Below are 20,159 nucleotides of genomic sequence, written 5' to 3' on the forward strand. Positions count from 1 at the left end.
CTTACCTATAGCATTTGTATCCTGGAACATTAAATTGCCAGTTCTGTCCATCTCTGAGCCACATTTCTGTAATTGCCATGATATCCCAGTCCCATGTTCCTAACCATGCCCTGAGTTTATCTGCCTTCTCTGTTAGGCCTCTTGCATTGAAATAAATGCAGTTTATCAGCCCAACCTTGTTCCCTGTTTTATTCCTGCCTGCCCTGACTGTTTGCCTTGCTCCTTTTCCCAATTGTATCAGTCACAGATTGATCTCATTCCTCACTAATTTCCCTGGCTCCCATTCCTTTATCCCCCCACCACTTTACTAGTTTAAATCTAGCAAATCTCCCTGCCAGTATATTAGTCCCCTTCCAATTCAGGTGCAATCTGTCCTTCTTGTAAAGGCCACTTCTACCCCAGAAGAGATTCCAATGATCCAAAACTATGAACCCTTCTCCCCTGCACCAGCTCCTCAGCCACATATTCATCTGCTCTATCCGCCTATTCCTACCCTCACTTCCTCATAGCACCAAGAGTAATCCAGATATGACTACCATCGAGGACCTTTTTAAATTCCTGTCTAACTTTCTATATTCTCCCTTCAGAATTTTATCCTTTTCCCTTATGTTGTTCGTTCCAATGACCTCCTACTGATTCCTCTCCCCTCTGCGAATATTCTGCACTGTCTCGGAAATATCCTTGATATTGGCAGCAGGGACGCAACACACCGTTTTGATTTTTGCTGCTGGCCGCAGAAACATCTGTCCGTGCCTCTGACTAGAGAGCCCCCTATCACAATCAATCACTTGGAACCTGATGTACCCCTCGTTACATTAAAGCCAGTCTCGATACCAGAAACTAGGCTGATCATGCTTTATTTTGTCATTTATATTAATGATTTGAGTGTGAACGTAGGAGGTGTAGTTAGTAAGTTTGCAGATGACACCAAAATTGGAGGTGTAGTGGACAGTGTAAATGATTACCACTGAGGCTCCCTCAACAGGATCTTGATCAGATAGGCCAATGGGCCAAGGAGTGGTAGATGGAGTTTGATAAATGCAATGCATTTTGGAAAGGTAAGTCAGGACAGGACTTTTTTTAGATTAGATTACTTACAGTGTGGAAACAGGCCCTTCGGCCCAACAAGTCCACACCAACCACTGTGCCACCATGCTGCCCAAATGGTAAGATCCTGGGGAGTGTTGCTGAACAAAGACCTGGAGTGCAGGTTCATAGCTCCTTGAAAGTGGAGTCGCAGGTAGATAGGATAGTGAGGAAGGCGTTTGGTATGCTTTCTTTTATTGGTCAGAGTATTGAGTACAGGAGTTGGGAGGTCATGTTGCGGCTGTACAGGACATTGGTTAGGCCACCTTTGGAATATTGTGTGCAATTCTGGTCTCCTTCCTATTGGAACAATGTTGTAAAACTTGAAAGGGTTCAGAAAAGATTTACAAGGATGTTGCCAGGGTTGAGGATTAAGCTATAGGGAGAGGCTGGGGCTGTTTTTCTTGGAGCAGCAGAGGCTGAGGGGTGACCTTATAGAGGTTTATAAATTTGAGGGGCATGGATAGGATAAATAGGCAAGGTCTTTTCCCTGGGATGGGGGAGTCTAGAACTAGAGGGCATATGTTTAGGGTGAGAGGAGAAAGATATAAAAGGGATCTAAATGACAACTTGTTCGTGCAGAGGGTGGTGCATGTATGGAATGAGCTGCCAGAGGAAGTGGTGGGGGTTGGTACAATTCGGCGCTACCTCGTGCTCCCACGAGGAGGTTGAACAGTTCATCCACTACACCAACACCTTCCCCTGGATGCTGCCTGACCTGCTGTGCTGTTCCAGCAATAAAGTTTCAACGTTGGTACAATTACAGCATTTAAAAGGCATCTGGATGGGTCTATGATAGGAAGGGTTTAGAAGGGCTAAGTGCTGGTAAATGGGACGAGATTAGGTTAGGATGTCTAGTTGGCATGGACAGGTTGGACTGAATTGTCTGTTTCCATGCTGTACATCTCTATGACTCGATGATTCTATATGGAACTTGCAGAGTTGTCAAAGGTTCGTAGACATGGAGCAGATTTAAGACCAGGGGAAGGGAAAAAAATCCCCATAAGTGGTTAGAAAACAAAAACATTTTAAAATTGAAGCATTGGAAATCGTCAAACACTTGGACAATGGGTGGATGGAATGTGGTGCCAATTAATACATGGCAGCAGTTTTAGAAGAGCACACATTTTGTGTTAGGTCAATGATAGGTTGACCAGGACAGCATTGGAACAGTGAAGCTTAAAGCTAGCAAAGGGAATGGACGAGAGATCCAATAACAGGTGTACTGGGACAGGATCAGTGGTGAGTGATGTCACAGAAGTGGAAATAGCCAGTCTTGGTGATGAAATTCACTTCCAGTGAAACCTTAAAGCCAATGGAGAAGAGGATTTCATTCCAGAAATCTGTTATATTGCAGACTGAGTCACAGTTGAAAAGGCAATATATTTTAACTTTAATTAGAACCAATTATTCAATTGCCATGTTTAGTTGTATGGCAGTTCCAAATCCATAACATGGAGTAAATATTTACCTGTTAAGAGTGAAAAGTAAGGCTGATAGGTTTAGAGAACGATGGCTGAATAAAGATATTGATGTTCTGGTCAAGAATAAAGATGTTTCATATTACATGTAAGTAACTGGGTTCAAATGAATCTCTGGAACAGCATAAACAGTTTGGGATAATTCTTCTGTGGCAGATCAGGAAAACAAAGACAGGATATGAGATTGCCTTGTCAAATAAGGTTAAGGATTATCCTACGAGATTCTACAAGTGGATTAAGAGCCAGAGAGCAACTCTTGAGAAAGTAGAGCTCCTTAAAGATCAGAGAGAGAATCTTTGTGTTGAATCTCAGGCGATGGGAGATATATTAAATGAATAATTCATGTCAGTTTTTAATTGTGGAGAAAGAAAAGGAGACTCGAGAACTTCGGGAAATAAATGTTGATGTTTTGAAAAAGAGTTCACAGTAGAGAAGAGGAAGTGCTGGAGGTCTTAGAAAATGTTAAGGTGGATAAATCTCAGGGCCCTAATCTGGTGTATTCCATGACTTTGTGGGATGATAGGGAGGTACCTGCAGGGCCCTTGCAGAAACATTTGTATAATCTATAAATACAGATAAGCTGTGGAGTGACTGGAGAGTGGCTAATGTGCCTTTGTTTAAGAAGGGATGTAAGGAGAAGCCTGGCAACTAAAGACCTGTGAGTCTGTCTTTGGTGGTTGCTGGCATTGATCCTGAAAGAGAGGATTTATGTGCATTTGGAGAGGCAAGGAAGGAGTAGGGATAGTCAGCATGGGTTTGTGTGAGGGAAATAGTGTCTCTCAAACTTAATTGAGTTTTTTGAGGAAGTAACCAAGAAGATTGAGGGTAAAACAGTAGACATTTGTTTACTTGGACTTTAGTAAAGCCTTTGACAAGATGCTGCATGGTAGACTAAATTAGTAAATTTAGATCACAGAATTTAGAATGAGCTTGCCAATTAGATATAAAATTGGCTTAACGGCAGGGGACAGACTGAAGGTAAAGAGTTATTTTTTGGATTGGAGGCCTGTTGTTCCACAGGGATCTATGCTGGGTCCACTCTTGTTTGTCCTTTCAATGAGAATATAGAAAGCATGGTTAGTAAGTCTGCAGATGGCACCAGATTGGTGGTATAATGAGCATGGAAACAGATCCTTTGGTTCCACAAGTCCATGCCAAAGAGATCTCAATCAATTAAGTCAATGAGCTGAAGAGTGGCAGATGGAGCTTAATTTGGATAATTGCATCTTGGTAAAACAAAGGTACGACTTGTGCAATTGAAATGTTTGCCTTCATTGCTCAGAGCTTCGGGTATTGGAGTACTGTGTCCAGTTCTGGTCATCCTATTATAGGAATGATATTTTGAAGCTGGAGAGCATTCAGAAGAGATTTACCAGGATGTTGCTGAGAGGCTAGAACATTTTTTCACTGGACCATAGGAAGTTGAGAGGTGACCTTATAGAAGTTTATAAGATCATGAGCGATAGAAATAAAGTGAATGACAGGTGTCTTTTCCCTCGGGTGGGGATTTCAAGACTAGAGGGCATATTTTTAAGGTAAAAGGAGAAAGCTTTTAAAAAGACACAAGGGGCATATTTTTTTAAACAGTGGTTCATGCATGGAATGAACTCCGAGAAAGCGGTGGGTGTGGGTACAACTTGTTCTGTTATAACACACATTTCATCAATGCAACTTTGCTGGAATGTGATTGATGAATTGCGGCACTTTTTACAGCACAAAGTTTTAAATGTGATTACAGTGCCAACAGTTTAAGTACTGTTTCTATCACGCAATGTTTCTATAACACGAGGTTACATAAGAATGCAACCACCAACGTTATCAAACAAATGACTGTACAGTTACAATATTTAAAGCCAATCAGATAAGTACTGGAATAAGAAATGTTTGGAGGGATGGGCGCTAAGCACAGGCTAATGAGACTAGTTTAGTTTGGAATTATGCTGTATTGTTCTATTACTAAGTGAAAATGTAGTCAGATGCTAACATTGGTATCAAACAGAGGTTATGGATGGTCTAGCTCTGCTTCAGAACAAGGTATAAAGAGTTTGCAACTGGGGACAAAGATATTGGCTTCAGCTTTTCTGAAATTGCACTGGAAGAAACATTTGCTCTTTCAACCACTGGATTTACCTAGTGTTTTAATTACTTTCCTTGTCATATACATTTCCTGATGTCACAGATTGTTACAAATGGTGAGAACTCTTAAATGGAGGAATCCAAGCCTTTCCTCCCAATTCCTTATAATTGGGATCCCAAAACTTGCAAATTCCTGTTATGAATCTGATTGATTTCACAATTATCTGAATTTTCACTGGGAAAACACAGATTAAAAACTACAACTCCACACTGGACTTCAGAACAGTCATGTGTAATAGCAAAGTAAGTCATTATTTCTTTAGAAATGATCAGTTGCCTTCCTTGCTAAGGGACAATAAATACCCAAAGAGTACTGCTACCCAAAGCCACATCTATTCTTAATAAATGCTGCATATTGTTAAAGGAGGTTCAGAGAACAAATTGAGGAACCAACTTGATAAACAGGTATTGAAGTAGGAGGCATGCAAAGAATTTAATGGCAATTTTAAAAAATATCTAAATGCTGGAAGTCTGAAATAATGCTTACATATAAGTGAACTGGTTGACCCTAAAAAAGTTAAAAACATACGTCAAATTGAGTTGTATGATTGTGCGTCCTGTTAAAATCTCATGATTAAGCAACAGTTTAAAAAGAAAATAAAATGTTTTGTTTACCACAATATTCCCATCACTGTGGTGTTCAATCACTCAACGTTTTATGTTTAATTTACAATAGGCTTGTCAACTAAACCTAACCTCACAGCATGTATTGACCATACTGTAAATAAAATGGAAATTAGTTTTATTGAAAGTGTAGCTCACACTCAAAGATATGCAATATGGTGGTTCGTGGATTTATGTTCAGTATCTGTTTAATTATATCAAGCTTATGAACAGGATGCCCAAGATTTTTAGTTTTCTCTATAGAACACCTTACCTGTGAACTATATCAGAACACAGGTCTCCAATAACGAGTGCACTGACTGGATATGAAAGTCCTATCATGCAGCTTATTATTTAACAAGTTCATTGTCATGAAGCTTACTTCTATGAATCCCTTCTACAAACTTTTATCTTCCAACCTATAAAGTCCCAGACTGTTTGTTTTTCAACTTATGTAGTTAAGCATTTAAAATGGTTTTCAATCACTGTTTTCTTTTGGATTTCTAGGCTGAGAGATTAGATTAGATTAGATTATTGACAGTGTGGAAACAGGCCCTTCGGCCCAATAAGCCCACACCGACCCGCCGAAGCGCAACCCACCCATACCCCTACATTTACCTTTAACCTAACACTACGGGCACTTTAGCATGGCCAATTCACCTGACCCGCACATCTTTGTGACTGTGGGAGGAAACCGGAGCACCCGGAGGAAACCCACGCAGACACGGGGAGAATGTGCAAACTCCACACAGTCAGTCGCCTGAGTCGGGAATTGAACCCGGGTCTCTGGCGCTGTGAGACAGCAGTGCTAACCACTGTGCCACCGTGCCGCCCACCCTCATTGCTCATTGGTTGGTAGAAATGTTTCCTTTTTAAATCAATCATCCAGCTATAGAAAATTTTAAAATGCAGCAAACATCATCAGAAGAAATGCCTACTTCACAGGTGTTGAAGAGTGCAGTAGTGACGTTGGAGAAGATTATGTTAGTGAGTCGAGAGTAAAATGGTGGAGATGTTGTTGATGATCTTGGCAATCACAGCACTATGATTGCAATAAAGACAGTTAAATCAATGGGATGGACCACTGAAATAGCAGTGTAGGCAGTCCGGGCAGGCAGTAGGGACAGTCTATAACAACATAGCAGTTTGGACCGGCAGGATAGAAGCCATTTTTTGGCATTACATACCTCTGGGCATCAAGTTCTGAGCGAGTGGCAACCATGCAGTGACAATGAAGGAGATCATTTTGACCACTAAAATCCCAGACTTGATGTCATATTTATCATCAATTGGCTGATAACCTCAACTGAGGCAAAACTTTAAGGCGCTGGGTCTGTCATGGGATAAAACAAAAAAAAAGCCCCCTGTTTCTCACCCTTTCGCCAATGAGAAGTGTGTGGATCAATAAACTGCCGCCATAAACAGTCCAAGATACACACACTTCAGTACTTAGCAGGATTGCAAAGGAGTAACAAATGCTTAGTTTGACTCTCTGACTTCAAGGAGAGTCATGTGTAAGTATCCTTCATGTCCTAAAGAGCAGCTTTAAGATGCTCGAATATAGGTTATAGCAAACTCTGACAAACAACAGTGCGATCACAACCAGATAGGAAGAACATAAATTGAAGTAGAAGACTGTAAGGGTGACTACACAATCATGGCTGATCTTCTGCCCTCTCAATATATTTTGATTCTTCGAGGTCAAAAACCTATTACTCACCTTAAATGTATTCACTGATGCAGCATCCACAGCCTCTGGGATACAGAACGCCAAAGCTTAGCTCTTAAGAACCAAAGGAAATTGGAGCAGGATTGAGCAGTAGGCTCCTCAAACCTGTTTCTTCTTTCAATGGCTGATCCGAGTTTGGTTTCAACATTGCCTTCCTCACTCGGTAAGGCTCCTCTTCAGGTCATGAATGTCTATCTCAGCTTTGAACATGTGCAATGATTACTAGCTCTCTTTGGTGGAGAATTTCAAAGTAACATGAGTTTCAGAGAAGAAATTCCTTTTCATCTCCGTCTTAAATGAGACAATCCTTATTCTGAAGTCATGTCCCTTAGTTCAAAGTTACTTCACAAGGGGAATGCATTCTCTTATTAGTTACATCGAGCCCCATCAGAATTTTATATTTTTCAATAAGATCCCCTCCTGTTTTTCTAGATTCTAATCAACATTGGCCTAATCTGCTTAACCTTCCCTCACGACGACCCCTTCATCCCAAGAATTAATTATCAAGTGTTCTTTGAACTGCTTTCAATGACAGCTGTGGAGATCAGAATTGTATGTACCCTAGGTGTGATCTCATGAACATTCTTCAGAGCTGTAGAAAGACTATTTTTATACTTCATGCTCTCCTGATATAGGATTTTTTTTTGCCTTCCTAATTATTTGCTGCACCTGTGAACTAACTTTTTGTGTTTCATGTGCAAAGATTGCCAAATGCCGCTGTATAGCAGCATTCTGTAACCTTTCTCCATTAGATAACTTAATCTACCCTCATTTGTACTCCAATTTAGATAAATGCGAGGTGCTGCATTTTGGAAAAGTAAATTTTAGAAGGACTTATACACTTAATGGTAAGGTACGAGGGAGTGTTGCTGAATAAAGAGACCTTGGAGTGCAGGTTCATAGCTCCTTGAAAGTGGAGTCACAGGTAGATAGGATAGTGAAGAAGGTGTTTGGTATGCTTTCCTTTATTGGTCAGAGTATTAAGCACAGGAGTTGGGAGGTCATGTTGCAGCTGTACAGGACATTGGTTAGGCCACTATTGGAATATTGCATGCAATTCTGGTCTCCTGTCTCTTGGAAAGATGTTGTGAAACTTGAAAGGGTTCAGAAAAGATTCACAGGGATGTTGCCAGGGTTGGAGGATTTGAGCTATATGCAGAGGCTGAACAGGCTGGGGCTGTTTTCCCTGGAGCGTTGGAGGCTGAGGGGTGACCTTATAGAGGTTTACAAAATTGTGAGGGGCATGGATAGGATAAATAGGCAAAGTCTTTTCCCTGGGGTCGGGGGAGTCCAGAACTAGAGGGCAGAGGTTTAGGATGAGGGGGGAAAGATATAAAAGAGACCTACGGGGCAACCTTTTCACACACAGGGTGGTATGGGTATGGAATGAGCTGCCAGAGGAAGTGGTAGAGGTTGGTACAATTGCAACATTTAAGAGGCATTAGGATGGGTATATGAATAGGAAGGGTTTGGAGGGATATGGGCCGGGTGCTGGCAGGTGGGACGAGATTGGGTTGGGATATCTTGTCGGCGTGGACGGGTTGGACCGAAGGGTCTGTTTCCATGCTCTACATCTCTATGACTCTAGTCAATTTTTTGTCCACTCAATTAATCTAACTAATCCCTTTGTAGGCTTTTGGTCCCCTCCTCACACTTTGCTCTCCCACTTGGCATCATTATCAGCAAGTTTATTTTGTCCCTTCATCCAAGTCAATGATCTGGACTTTATTAGCCAAACTGGTCCACTTGTCAGGACTCTTTCTTTCCTGATAGTTCTCTCGTCCTTTATCAAGACAAACATATTACCTCAATATCATGAGCTGTGTGGTAATCTTTTATGTGGTACTTTATCAAATAGCTTTTGGACAAAGGAGCAGAAAGAATTTTAATAGCCATTTACAGACATAAAAACTGGCATGGTATTTTTAAATACTGTACAGTCAACAGGATTAATGAAATGAATATGAATATAAAGTGCTCAATTACAATTATTTTTGTAAACCAGATTTTGTAATCTAATTATATAGTTGAAATTCTAAAACATTTCAAAATTCTTTCTATTCTAAAATAGAAGTAAAGGCAATCTCTTCCTGATTTAGATTTTCTCCAGTTTACAATATTAATATGTAATTTTATTTAAGCTAAAAAGACTGTCAATTTTAACCAACAATCTCTTCTGCAAATAAATAATCATGCTACAAACAATAGATTAAAAAAAGACATTAAAAACTTTTCATGCTGTGTAAATGTTTTTTTAAAACCCATCAAAAAGAAAAGCAGCAACATTAATAACCACAAAACAAAAAACAAATTCTGTAGTGGTTTTAGGTTTTTTTTTGTTTAACAGTAATAAACAGAAATATTATTAATAATGCTGTTCTGTGCGACATGGCCGAATTGAACCAACTAGAACAATCTGCGAAAAAAAATACTTCCCAAATGATTTTCAATTGATATGAATTTTCCTTTAGTGTTTAGGAATCTTTTGTATGAGAAATTTTCTTCCACAGTAATGTCTTAAGATTGTTTAATATCAAGGAATGTTCCATTTCCATTTGACCTGCTACTCCTCGGAGAGCTATACAAGAGTAAAGCTGTTTTTCCAGTTCTTCTCTCACATCAGGAGGAGCACCATTTAAAAGATAGTCTTTCAGCAATGTGCAAACTTTGGTCAAGTTTGGCTGATCCAATTCCGTGGAGCACTGCTTTTTGCTTTGATGGCAAGTTGTTCTACAGTCTGTGCCATAGACACAATCCACATCAGTCTCACAGTGGCGGCCTCCAATTAATTGTTTGAAACTAACTTCCGGTACAACTTTTCTCATGTCTATCATTTTTAAATCATGTTTAACATTGTAACCAATGTTATTTGCACTCACGTCACACATAAGGAAGTTACCAAATGTTCCATGAAAGACATCCTCAACAAATTCTAACAGGCCTATCGAGATCTTAGCTTTTCTGGGCCAGGAGGGAGTAAACCACTGGTCCATACTACGCCTCAGCCCAGAAGGAATGAAAAACTCCAAAACCCAAGGAATAGTGAGTCCATACAGGTAACTATAGTGGACCTTTTCTGTTACATAAAGATCTCCACAGAATCCTAGAAGTTTTGGTGTATGTTCCTTGTCCTGGAGGATTACTGTGATCAGAAACTCATTAAGTTGCAGTAATGCCCATGTAGACTTTGCTTCTGCGAGAGAGACATGACCATCTTTATTTCCATCTGCTACAGTCACAACCAACTTGAGCAGCTTTTGAAGGTTTGTCTGATCACCAAGCTTTGCCTGAGGAAAAGATAATTATATTGTATGTTCTCAAAGTAATGTTTGTACCAATTTGAAAATGTCAACAAAGACCTACCTTTAAAAGGCTGTACACCATTTCTCGAAATTCCTCCATTGAAGTTCCTTTTGTTGGTTTATCAAATAACACCATCTCCTTTCTTGGCTCCATGTTAGAATCCAAATCGAAGTGGAATGGTTCTTCAAGTCTGCATTTTAAGATGACTTGTGATTCATCCCACATTCCCCTGTAAACCTTGAAAATAGTAAGAGATTTGGAGCTAATTATGGGGATCCAATTATAAGGTGAACAGATGAATGATTGTGGCCACAAGTGAATCCACAAGATGATATGCTGCCTCCTGGGTACTATGGTATTGGACGTCTTGGAGTGACCACATGACATTTCAGTGGGAGACTGAACAGTCATGACCTTGGTACATATTGGTAACAACAACATTGGTAAGGAAAGGAAGGAGATCCTGAAAGCACAACATAGGGAGTTAGGAAACAAATTTAAAAGTAGGACCTCAAAAATAGTGATCTCAGATGTGCTATCAATGCCATGTGTTACAGTAATAAAAACAGGATAGATCAAATGAATATGGGCAAGGGAGAGGGTTTCAGATTCTGGGGAAAGGGGAGCCAGTACAAACTGGACAGGTTGCACCTGGACAGAATCAGAACTGATGTCCTATGGAGACTATTTGTTAATGCAGTTGGGGAGGATTTAAATTAAATGGCAGGGGGCATGGGAACCTAAAGAGGGAAGACAATTGAGAGGGAAACAAGGACAAAATGAACAGCTAGAATTGGAACTAAGAAAATTGATTGGGTAGCAAATTCATGCGACAATGCTCAGTAATGCGAACAGGGCTAAAAATGTTAAAACGAGAAGGTTTAAGGCACTGGGTCTTAATTTGCAGAAAATTTGAAATAATGTGGATGAATTAGTCGTGAAAATAGATACAAATGGATGCAAGGTAGTGGGATTACTGAGACATGGCTGCAGGATGACTGAGAATGAAAGCTGAAAATCCAGGGATATTCAGTTTTTAGGAAGGATACACAAAGAGGAAAAGGAAGTGGAGTAGCTTTGCTGGTTAGAGAGCTCATCAATGTAATTGTGAGGACGGATATTAGCTCCAGTGAGGTGGAATCTATATGAGCAGAGCTTTGAGGCACCAAGGACCAGAAAATGATAGCGGATGTTGTATAAAGATGCCCAAACTGTAGTGGTGATGTTGGCATTAAACACAAAATTAGAGTCACAAGCAATAAAGGCACAGATGCAATTATGGGCAACTTTAATCTGAATATAGATTGGTCAAATCAAATCCAAATTGTGTGCAAGATGGCTTTCTGATTAATCTATTGAGAAACCAACTAGAGGCCAGGCCATCCTAGACTGGGGTATTATATAAAGAGTAAGGAATAATTGGCAATCTAACCATGGGAGGCTTCTTGGGGAACTGTTAGTACTCTATGACAGAATTATAAAAAAAAGTGACATAGTTGATTCTGAGACAAAGGTCCTGAATCTAAATAAAGGAAACTATGATAGTATGAGATGTGAACTGGCAATGATAAACTGGGGAAGGTTACTTGAGGGGGTGACAGTGGATCAGCAAAGGCAAACATTTAAAGATTGCATGGAGGAACAGCAACAATCATTCATTCCTGTCTGGCACAGAGGTAAAATGGAGAAGGTGGCCCAATTATGGCTAAGAATGGAAATTAGGGATGGTATTAGATCAAGGATGGGGCATACAAATTAGCCAGAAAACAGCAGCAAACTCAAGGATTCGGAGCAGGTTAGATTCTAGCAAAGGAGGACAAAGAGATTATTTAAGGAAGGAAAAAGAGAGAACAAGAGTGAGCTTGCAGAGAATATACAAACTGATTGTGAAAGTGTCTATGGGTGTGTGAAGAGAAGACTGATGAAGATAAACACAGGTCCTTACAATCAGAAATAGGTGAAGTTATAATGGGTAACAAAGATAGCATTTTAATTAAATACATATTTTGGTTCTGTCTACACAAAGGAGCACACAAATGATGTCTCACATGGATTAGTGAGAGGGGAAATGAAGGAAATCAGTAGGGAAATAGTAGAGGAAATTGATAGGATTAAAGGCTGACAAATTTCCAGGGCCCGATAATCCATGTCCCAAAGTACTTAAGGAAGTGGCCCTAGAAATAGTGGATGTATTGGAGGTCATCGTTCAAAATTCAAAAGATTTTGGAACAGTTCCTATGAAAATGGAGGGTAGCGAACATACCCCCACTATTTCAAAAAGAAGGTAGAGAGAGAAAACAAGGAATTACATTTGTGGCCGGATCAGTCATCCAAAATAATGAACTCATGATGGACAATAATAAACTTACCATGGAGTTACAAAAGATGGACAATGATTAAAGCATGCTGGGAAACAGAACCCAGCCTTGACCAAAGTGACTGTGTCAATCCAAATGCTGCAGAATCCAGACAAGCTGCAGCTTCCCACAGTCGGTTTGCCAACAAACCGCACAGCTGCAGACCCTGCAACACACACCTGAAGTTGGACATGAATGGGACAATGGAAAGTTGCCCTTGGGACATGTGGGAGCAGAGACAGTCTTTCACTTGTCACGAAGGTGCCTAGCACCCTTATTTAGAAGAGGCTATGTGCACCCAGAACCTACCATAATGGACACCTAGGGGCCACCCTGCCATCAATGTGCCAACACCTGGTTGGGTCTGATTGATCAGGGCAATCAAACCATTAGCAGATCCTCAAAGGGCGCGAAGACTTGGAAACTTGGAAGGATAAGAATTGTTGCAAAACCCAGCTCGGAGCAGTAACTCTATAATAACAGAGAGAAGACATGTCCAAGACCATTGGAAGAAGACGACATCACTATGTGGAGCTCAGCTAAGTTCTGGTGAAGTGGTATATGAGCATACAAAGTTAAGTTAAAGGATAAAATAGTTTGTAGTGTTTCTTGTTAGTTTATAGTATACTTTATTGTTCTAATTAATTTTGTTCATTAAACAAATATTATTGTTTATAAGAGTCGACTCACAGTTCTTTTGCTGATTATAAGAACTTAAACACACTGTGTGGCAGGTACAACACACTGATAGTAGGGAAAAGTCTGGAGTCCTTCATAAAAGGTTTAATAGCAGACAATTTGGAAAACAGTGACAGAACCAGCAGATTTACAAAAGGGAAATCATGCTTGACAGATCTATTGGAATTTTGAGAGGTTGTAACTAGTAGAGTTAATCACTGGGAACCAGTGGTTGAGGTATACATGGACCTTCAGAAATCATTTGTTAAGGTCCCCACATAAATGAACATGTAAAGTTAAAGCACGTGGGATCGGGGGAAATGTACTGGCATGAACAGAACTGGCCAACAGACAGGAAAGAGAGTAGAAATAAAACAAGTTAGGTTGTGAGTGGCAGCCAATGATCAGTGGGGTAGTGCAGGGATCAGTGCTGGGACCCCAGCTAGTCACAATATTTATTCATGATTTAGATGAGTGAACTAAATTTTATACTTCCAAGGTTGCAGGCTACACAAAGCTAGGTGGGAGGGTGAACTGTGGAGGACGCAGACATGCTTCAGTATGATTTGGACAAGTTGAGCGATGAAGAAAATGCATGGCAAATCAGGCATACCGTCAATAAATGTGAGGTTATCCAATTTGGTAGCAAAACCAAGAAGGTGGATTATTATCTGAATGGCGATAGTTTGGGAAAGGGGGAGATGTAAAAAGACTGATGTCCTTGTACATCAGTCGCTGAAAGTAAGCATGCAGATGCAGCAGGTGGTGAAGACAACAAATGGTATGTTGGCCTTCTTAACAAGAGCATTTGGGTACAGAAGCATGGATGCTTTGCTGAAATTGAACGGGCCTTGGTTAGACCAGACCTGCAGTATTGTGTGCAGTTTCGGTCTTCCACGAATGGATTTTCTGGCTGTGATGGGAATGCAAGAAAGATTTACCAGACTGATTCCTGGGATAGCAAGACTGACATATGAAGAGAGACTGGATCAGTTAGGGCTATATCCACGAGAGGTTAGAAGAATGAGAGGAGATCTCAGAAATCCTAATAGGATTAGATTAGATTACATTACATTACATTATATTACAGTGTGGAAACAGGCCCTTCGGCCCAACAAGTCCACACCGACTCGCCGAAGCGTAACCCACCCATACCCCTACATTTACCCCTTACCTAACACTACGGGCAATTTAACATGGCCAATTCACCTGACCTGCACATCTTTTGGACTGTGGGAGGAAACCGGAGCATCCGGAGGAAACCCACACAGACACGGGGAGAATGTGCAAACTCCACACAGTCAGTCGCCTGAGGCGGGAATTGAACCCGGGTCTCTGGCGCTGTGAGGCAGCAGTGCTAACCACTGTGCCACCGTGCCGCAGGAGAGATGTTCCTAATGATTGAGTAGTCCAGAACCAGGGATCATAGTCCAAGGATACAGGGTAGGCGATTTACAACGGAGATGAGGAAAAATGTCTTCACCCAGGGATTGGTGAGCCTGTAGAATTCTCTACCACAAAAAGTGGTTGAGACCAAAACATTGTATATCTTCAAGCAGTTAGATTTATTTTTAGGGCTTTGGGGTGCAAGTGGGAATGGGGACTGAGTTGAGTGATCAACCACAATCATACCGAATGATGGAGCAGGCTGGAAGGGTCAAATGGCCCATTCTTGTTCCTATTCTCTATATTAATGAAATAGAAAAGTCAAAGTTGCTAAACAAAACATCAAAATTAAAGTTTCGAAAGTATTTTGGCATAAATAAGGATTTTTAAGAATGTTGGAAAACCATTTAGAACTTATTTTACAACCAAAATTACAACTGGCTTATATATAGAATATTTAAGTCGTGAACAGATTAGAAAATTTTGATTATATCATACAATAGTTTTTGATTTCTACTTTTTAAATATTTTGCAAATAATCGCACATCCCACCGCTGCCAGCGATCTAAATATTCTGACAGCCCATCACTTTGCATTTGGGCGGCACGGTGGCTAAGTGGTTAGCATTGCTGCCTCACAGCACCAGGGTCCCAGGTTCGATTCCAGCCTCGGGTGACTGTCTGTGCACATTCTCCCCGTGTCTGCATGGGTTTCCTCCGGGTGCTCCGGTTTCCTCCCACAGTCCAAAGATGTGTAGGTCAGGTGAATTGGCCATGCTCAATTGCCCATAGTGTTAGGTGCATTAGTCAGAGGGAAATGTATCTGGGTGGGTTACTCTTCGGAGAGTCGGTGTGGGCTTGTTGGGCCGAAGGGCCTGTTTCCACACTGTAGGGGATGTAATCTAAAATCTAGTCAAGATCTAATCATGACATTACTGAAATTAATTTTCACTAATTTTTAGATGTCCTTTTGCAAAAGCTCTTCCTCCCAGATAAAAGGAACAAGGGAACTTGCTTTTCTACTTGTGCTAATATGTTGTCAATTACTTAAAAATGTGCAGGAACAACTGAATACGATAGACTTAATTGGATCATAGCTCATTGACTTACTCAACACAATCAATATGTTGTTGATAAAAACTAACATATGAGCAAGAAACAAGAAGAAGCCACTGTCTTCTTCAAGCCTGCTCTACCTTTCAACAAGATCAGAGTGAACCGGATTTCAACTTCAACTTTACATTCCTGCATATCTTTCATCTGTTTGGTAATCAAGGAACTATCTATCTCTGCATTAAAAATATTTAAAGTTTCTGCTTCCATTGCCTTTTAAGGAAGGGCATTCTAAAGGCTCAGAGCCCTCAGAAAACTGTTGCCTCATCTGTTTTAAATGAGTGCCCTTGACCATCATCTTACGGGTGGTTCTGCTATAACGCGACAGTTGTGTTCCTCTGCAATCTCACGCTGAATAATATCGCACTATGAAAACCCACGCTAGAAAATCGCTGTACCCGTTCAGTAGAAAGTTCACATTATAGCAGAATACTTGTACCTTCAAACATACACAATGTGTAAATTAACTGTCACTGATCTGAACTATTTTCCATTTCTACCATAAATTTTTTGTCATTATGACTAGAGATTGGCATCATCCTTTATTTGGCGCTCCTAACATGTTCTTTAAAAGAAACTCTTACAAGAAAGCACATGCTAAGGGTGGATGAAGATAAAAATCACAACACCAGGTTATAGTCCAACAGGTTTATTTGGAGGTACAAGCTTTCGGAGAGCTTTTCCTTCATCAGGTAGCTAATGGGGCAGTGTCATAGGACACAGAATTTATAACAAAAGATCATAGAGTCATATAACTGATGCAGTATATTGAACAAATCTATGTTGCTGTTAAGTCTTTCATCTTTTAAACTGGGTTGCAGGTTTGATTCATTTGTGTCAAGAGTCAAAAAGTGTGTTGCTGGAAAAGCACAGCCAGTCAGGCAGCAACTGAGGAGCAGGAGAGTTGACGTTTCGAGCATAAGCTCTTCATCATGACCTTCCTGAGGAATAGTTTATACTCTAAATGTTAACTCTTCTGCTCCTCAGATGCTGCCTGACTGGTTGTGCTTTTCCAGCAACACACATTTTGACTCTGATCTCCAGCACCTACAGTCCTCACTTTCTCCCATTCCATTAATTTATACCTAATTCCCAGAACTTCTTTCAACTCACATTCCTGAGATAACTTAAGGTTTTACTAAAAAAAGGTGACGTCTCAGCTCAGACACTGCATTAAAGGGGAGGTTAGAGTCTGTCTCCATCCTAGTCATGAGTCAGACTAGTTCTATTTCCAAAGTAGGAGTTTATAAAGTATCACACGGATTGCCTACAGATTGTGTGCTTTTTGAACAAAATAGAATGTATCTACAGCTACAAGTCGAGATAGGGGGAGAAGAAGAGAGTGGGGGGTGTATGTGTGTATGGGGGGGTGGGTTTGTATGACAGCGCCAGAGAGAAAGACAACATGAGAGAGTGAGAGACACAGCGCGTGAGAGAGATAGCGCGTGAGTGTGTGTATATGAGAGATGGTCTGCATGAGCATGTAAGAGCGTGTGAAAGAGTCTATCGTGTATTGGGGGTCACCTGTGGTGCGACATGAACCCAAGGTCCCAGTTGAGGCCATCCCCATGGGTACCCGAACTTGACTATCAGCCTCTGCTCATCCACTCTGTGTTATTGCATACCCAAAAATCCACCTTAGAGGACAGTCACCTGAAGATCCGAGGCCAAATGTCCCGGACCACTGAAGAGTTCCCCGACTGGGAGGGAACATCCCTGTTTGGTGACTGTTGCGTGGTGTCCATCCATCTGTTGTTGTAGTGTCTGCTTTGTCTGAGCTGGAATGTCACTTTTTTAAAAGAATAAAACCTTAAGTTACCTCAGGAATGTGACTTGAAAGAAGTTCTGGGACTTGCATTTTAAGGAATCAAAACTTGCAACCCATTCTAAAAGATGAAAGACTTAACAGCAATCTAGGTTTGTTCAATATATTGCATCAGTTGTATGACACTATAACCTTTTGCTAGATTAGATTAGATTCCCTACAGTGTGGAAACAGGCCCTTTGGCCCAACTACTTCACACCAATCCTCCAAAAAGTAACCCACCCAGACCCATTCCCCTACTCCCTACTAATGCACCTATCACTATGGGCAATTTAGCATTGGACTGTGGGAGGTAACCGGAGCATCCAGAGGAAACCCATGCAGACACTGGGAGAATGCACCAACTCCATGCAGACAGTTGCCAGAGGCTGGAATCAAACCCAGGCCCCAGCGCTGTGAGGTAGCAGTGCTAACCACTGAGCCACCGTGCCTATAAATTCTGTGTTCAATGATTCAGCTCCACTAACTACCTGACAAAGGAGCAGCACTCCGGAAGCTTGTTCTTCCAAATAAACCTACTGGACTATAACCTGGTGTTGTGTGATTTTTAACTTTGTCCATTCCAGTCGAACACCAGCACCTCCACAGCACAGAGTCATGTGCCTGGCCTTTAACCTCTTAAGTTAAAAAAAACTTATTGATTGCCTCGAAACTAACTGGTTTATCACTTACCTCTTACATGTTGCTTCTCATTCACCAGCTTTCTGAAACCCCTCGCTCTATCCCATGTAATGTTTCTCACACTCTGTCCCTTTTGCTGCTTCGCTCTCCTGTCCTCCTCACTCCATTGTGCTTGCCTCTATCTTTAGCTCTTCACTCCCTTCCCACTCCTTTGCTCCCTCCTACTCTTATTTTCTGCCTGTACATAGGCTCCTCAGAGAGTCAAGTGGATTTAAAATGCAGAAGGCATGGTGGCTCATGGCTTATCACTGCTGCCTCAAAATCCAGAGATACTGGTTCGGCTCCACCCTCAGGCGACAGTCTGTGTGGAATTTGCACATACATCCTCTGTCTGCGTGGGTTTCCTCCAGGTGCTCCAGTTTCCTCTCTCAGTCCAAAGATGTGCAGGTCAGGTGGGTTGGCCATGCTAAATTGTCTGTAGTGTTCAGGGATGTGTAGGTTAGGTGGATTGGACATGGGAAATGAAGGATTACAGGGATAGGGTAGGGAGGTGGTTCTAGGTGGGATGCTCTTTGTAGGGTTGGTATGGATGCGATGAGCTGCCCCCACACCGTGGGGATTCGATGAAGTAAAAGTCGTATGCAAAGGTGGATGAAGATTTGGTGACATTCCAGACAAAGAATTGATGCTCGAAATACAGGCTCTCCTGCTCCTCGGATGCTGCCTGACCTGCTGTGCTTTTCCAGCACCACACTTTTTGACTGTGATCTCTTGCATTTGCAGTCCTCACTTTCTCCTAGCATGCAAATGTGTCCATGATGCAAAAACAGGTATGCACTAAGCACTAAATCAATAAAAAAAAGATATCCATTCCTAACAGGCATTTTCTCACCAAGTAGAAGTGTTGAAAATTTAAGTTAGAAACAAAATAAAATCACAATTTGGTCAATACTTTAAAATCAGCGAGGGGAGAAAATCAAACAACAAAGCTGTCTGTAAGTTTACTACTGCACTCCTCGACGCAAAGTCCACAATCTCAACCATTTATTCAGACACAAACAAATGTAGACGTCCTGAGGTCACTTCCAAAATCCTCTGGAGGAGATCAATATACTGAAAACCATTCTCTTGGACAAACAGTAACCCAACTACATAGAAGAAAACATGGTTTCAAAATTACCACATTTTGAAAAATCTTTCTTCCATGTAATATTGGCACTTTTGATCAGTGTTCTCCCTGATCTATGAATAGCCAATAATTTCAAATTCCAGGATCTAAATCATGGTTCTGTTCAGGTTGATACATGGAGCGACAAGGCCAGCAGATGGTGTTGTGGCATACCTCTAGCCCTGAATTCTCAATACAGGGCAATCTCCATTGTCTGATCGACTCGGGCGGGCAATATTTTGTTTAGACAATCGAATGCTTGGATAACACAGTTTACCCAAGCATTGGGATCTTGAGATCTTGTTAAGATAATCAAGGTTTTACTGTATAGCCTGAGAAGTCAACAGCTGTCTTGAGTGGAGGATATGGAGGTGCCAGTGTTGGACTGGGGTGGACAAAGTTAAAAATCTCTCAACACCAGGTTATAGCTCAATAGTCCTGTTGGACTATAACCTGATGTTGTGTGATTTTTAACTCTGAGCGGAGGAGTAGTTTCTCTAACACAGGTACACATTCTTCAACAACCTGCTCTTCAGTAATTAAGACCAAATACAACATAATAGACAAAAAAAATGACTGCAATGTTTAGGTAATAATTGATCATATTTCTGATCTGCTGGAATTGCTCACACCTCTAAATAGAGAGTAAAACAACATTCAAATTTAAATTTGTT

At 41.0% G+C, this 20,159-nt stretch overlaps 1 protein-coding gene across 2 annotated transcripts in view; it reads right to left on the minus strand.

Moving 5' to 3' along the window:
* Nucleotides 1-8,860: 8,860 nt before the first annotated feature.
* LOC122554179 (divergent protein kinase domain 1A-like) overlaps nt 8,861-20,159 on the minus strand; it is a 55,030-nt gene continuing 43,731 nt past the window's right edge. For both annotated transcript variants that reach the window (XM_043698810.1, XM_043698811.1), the window contains exons 4-5: nt 10,399-10,575; nt 8,861-10,322 (exon numbers count right to left, since the gene is read on the minus strand). In XM_043698810.1, coding sequence (XP_043554745.1) covers nt 9,510-10,322; nt 10,399-10,575 — 990 coding nt within the window. In that variant the 3' untranslated portion in view covers nt 8,861-9,509. The remainder of the gene's footprint in view (nt 10,323-10,398; nt 10,576-20,159) is intronic.

Source organism: Chiloscyllium plagiosum, chromosome 11, assembly GCF_004010195.1.
Source record: "Chiloscyllium plagiosum isolate BGI_BamShark_2017 chromosome 11, ASM401019v2, whole genome shotgun sequence".
Taxonomy (NCBI): Eukaryota; Metazoa; Chordata; class Chondrichthyes; order Orectolobiformes; family Hemiscylliidae; genus Chiloscyllium; species Chiloscyllium plagiosum.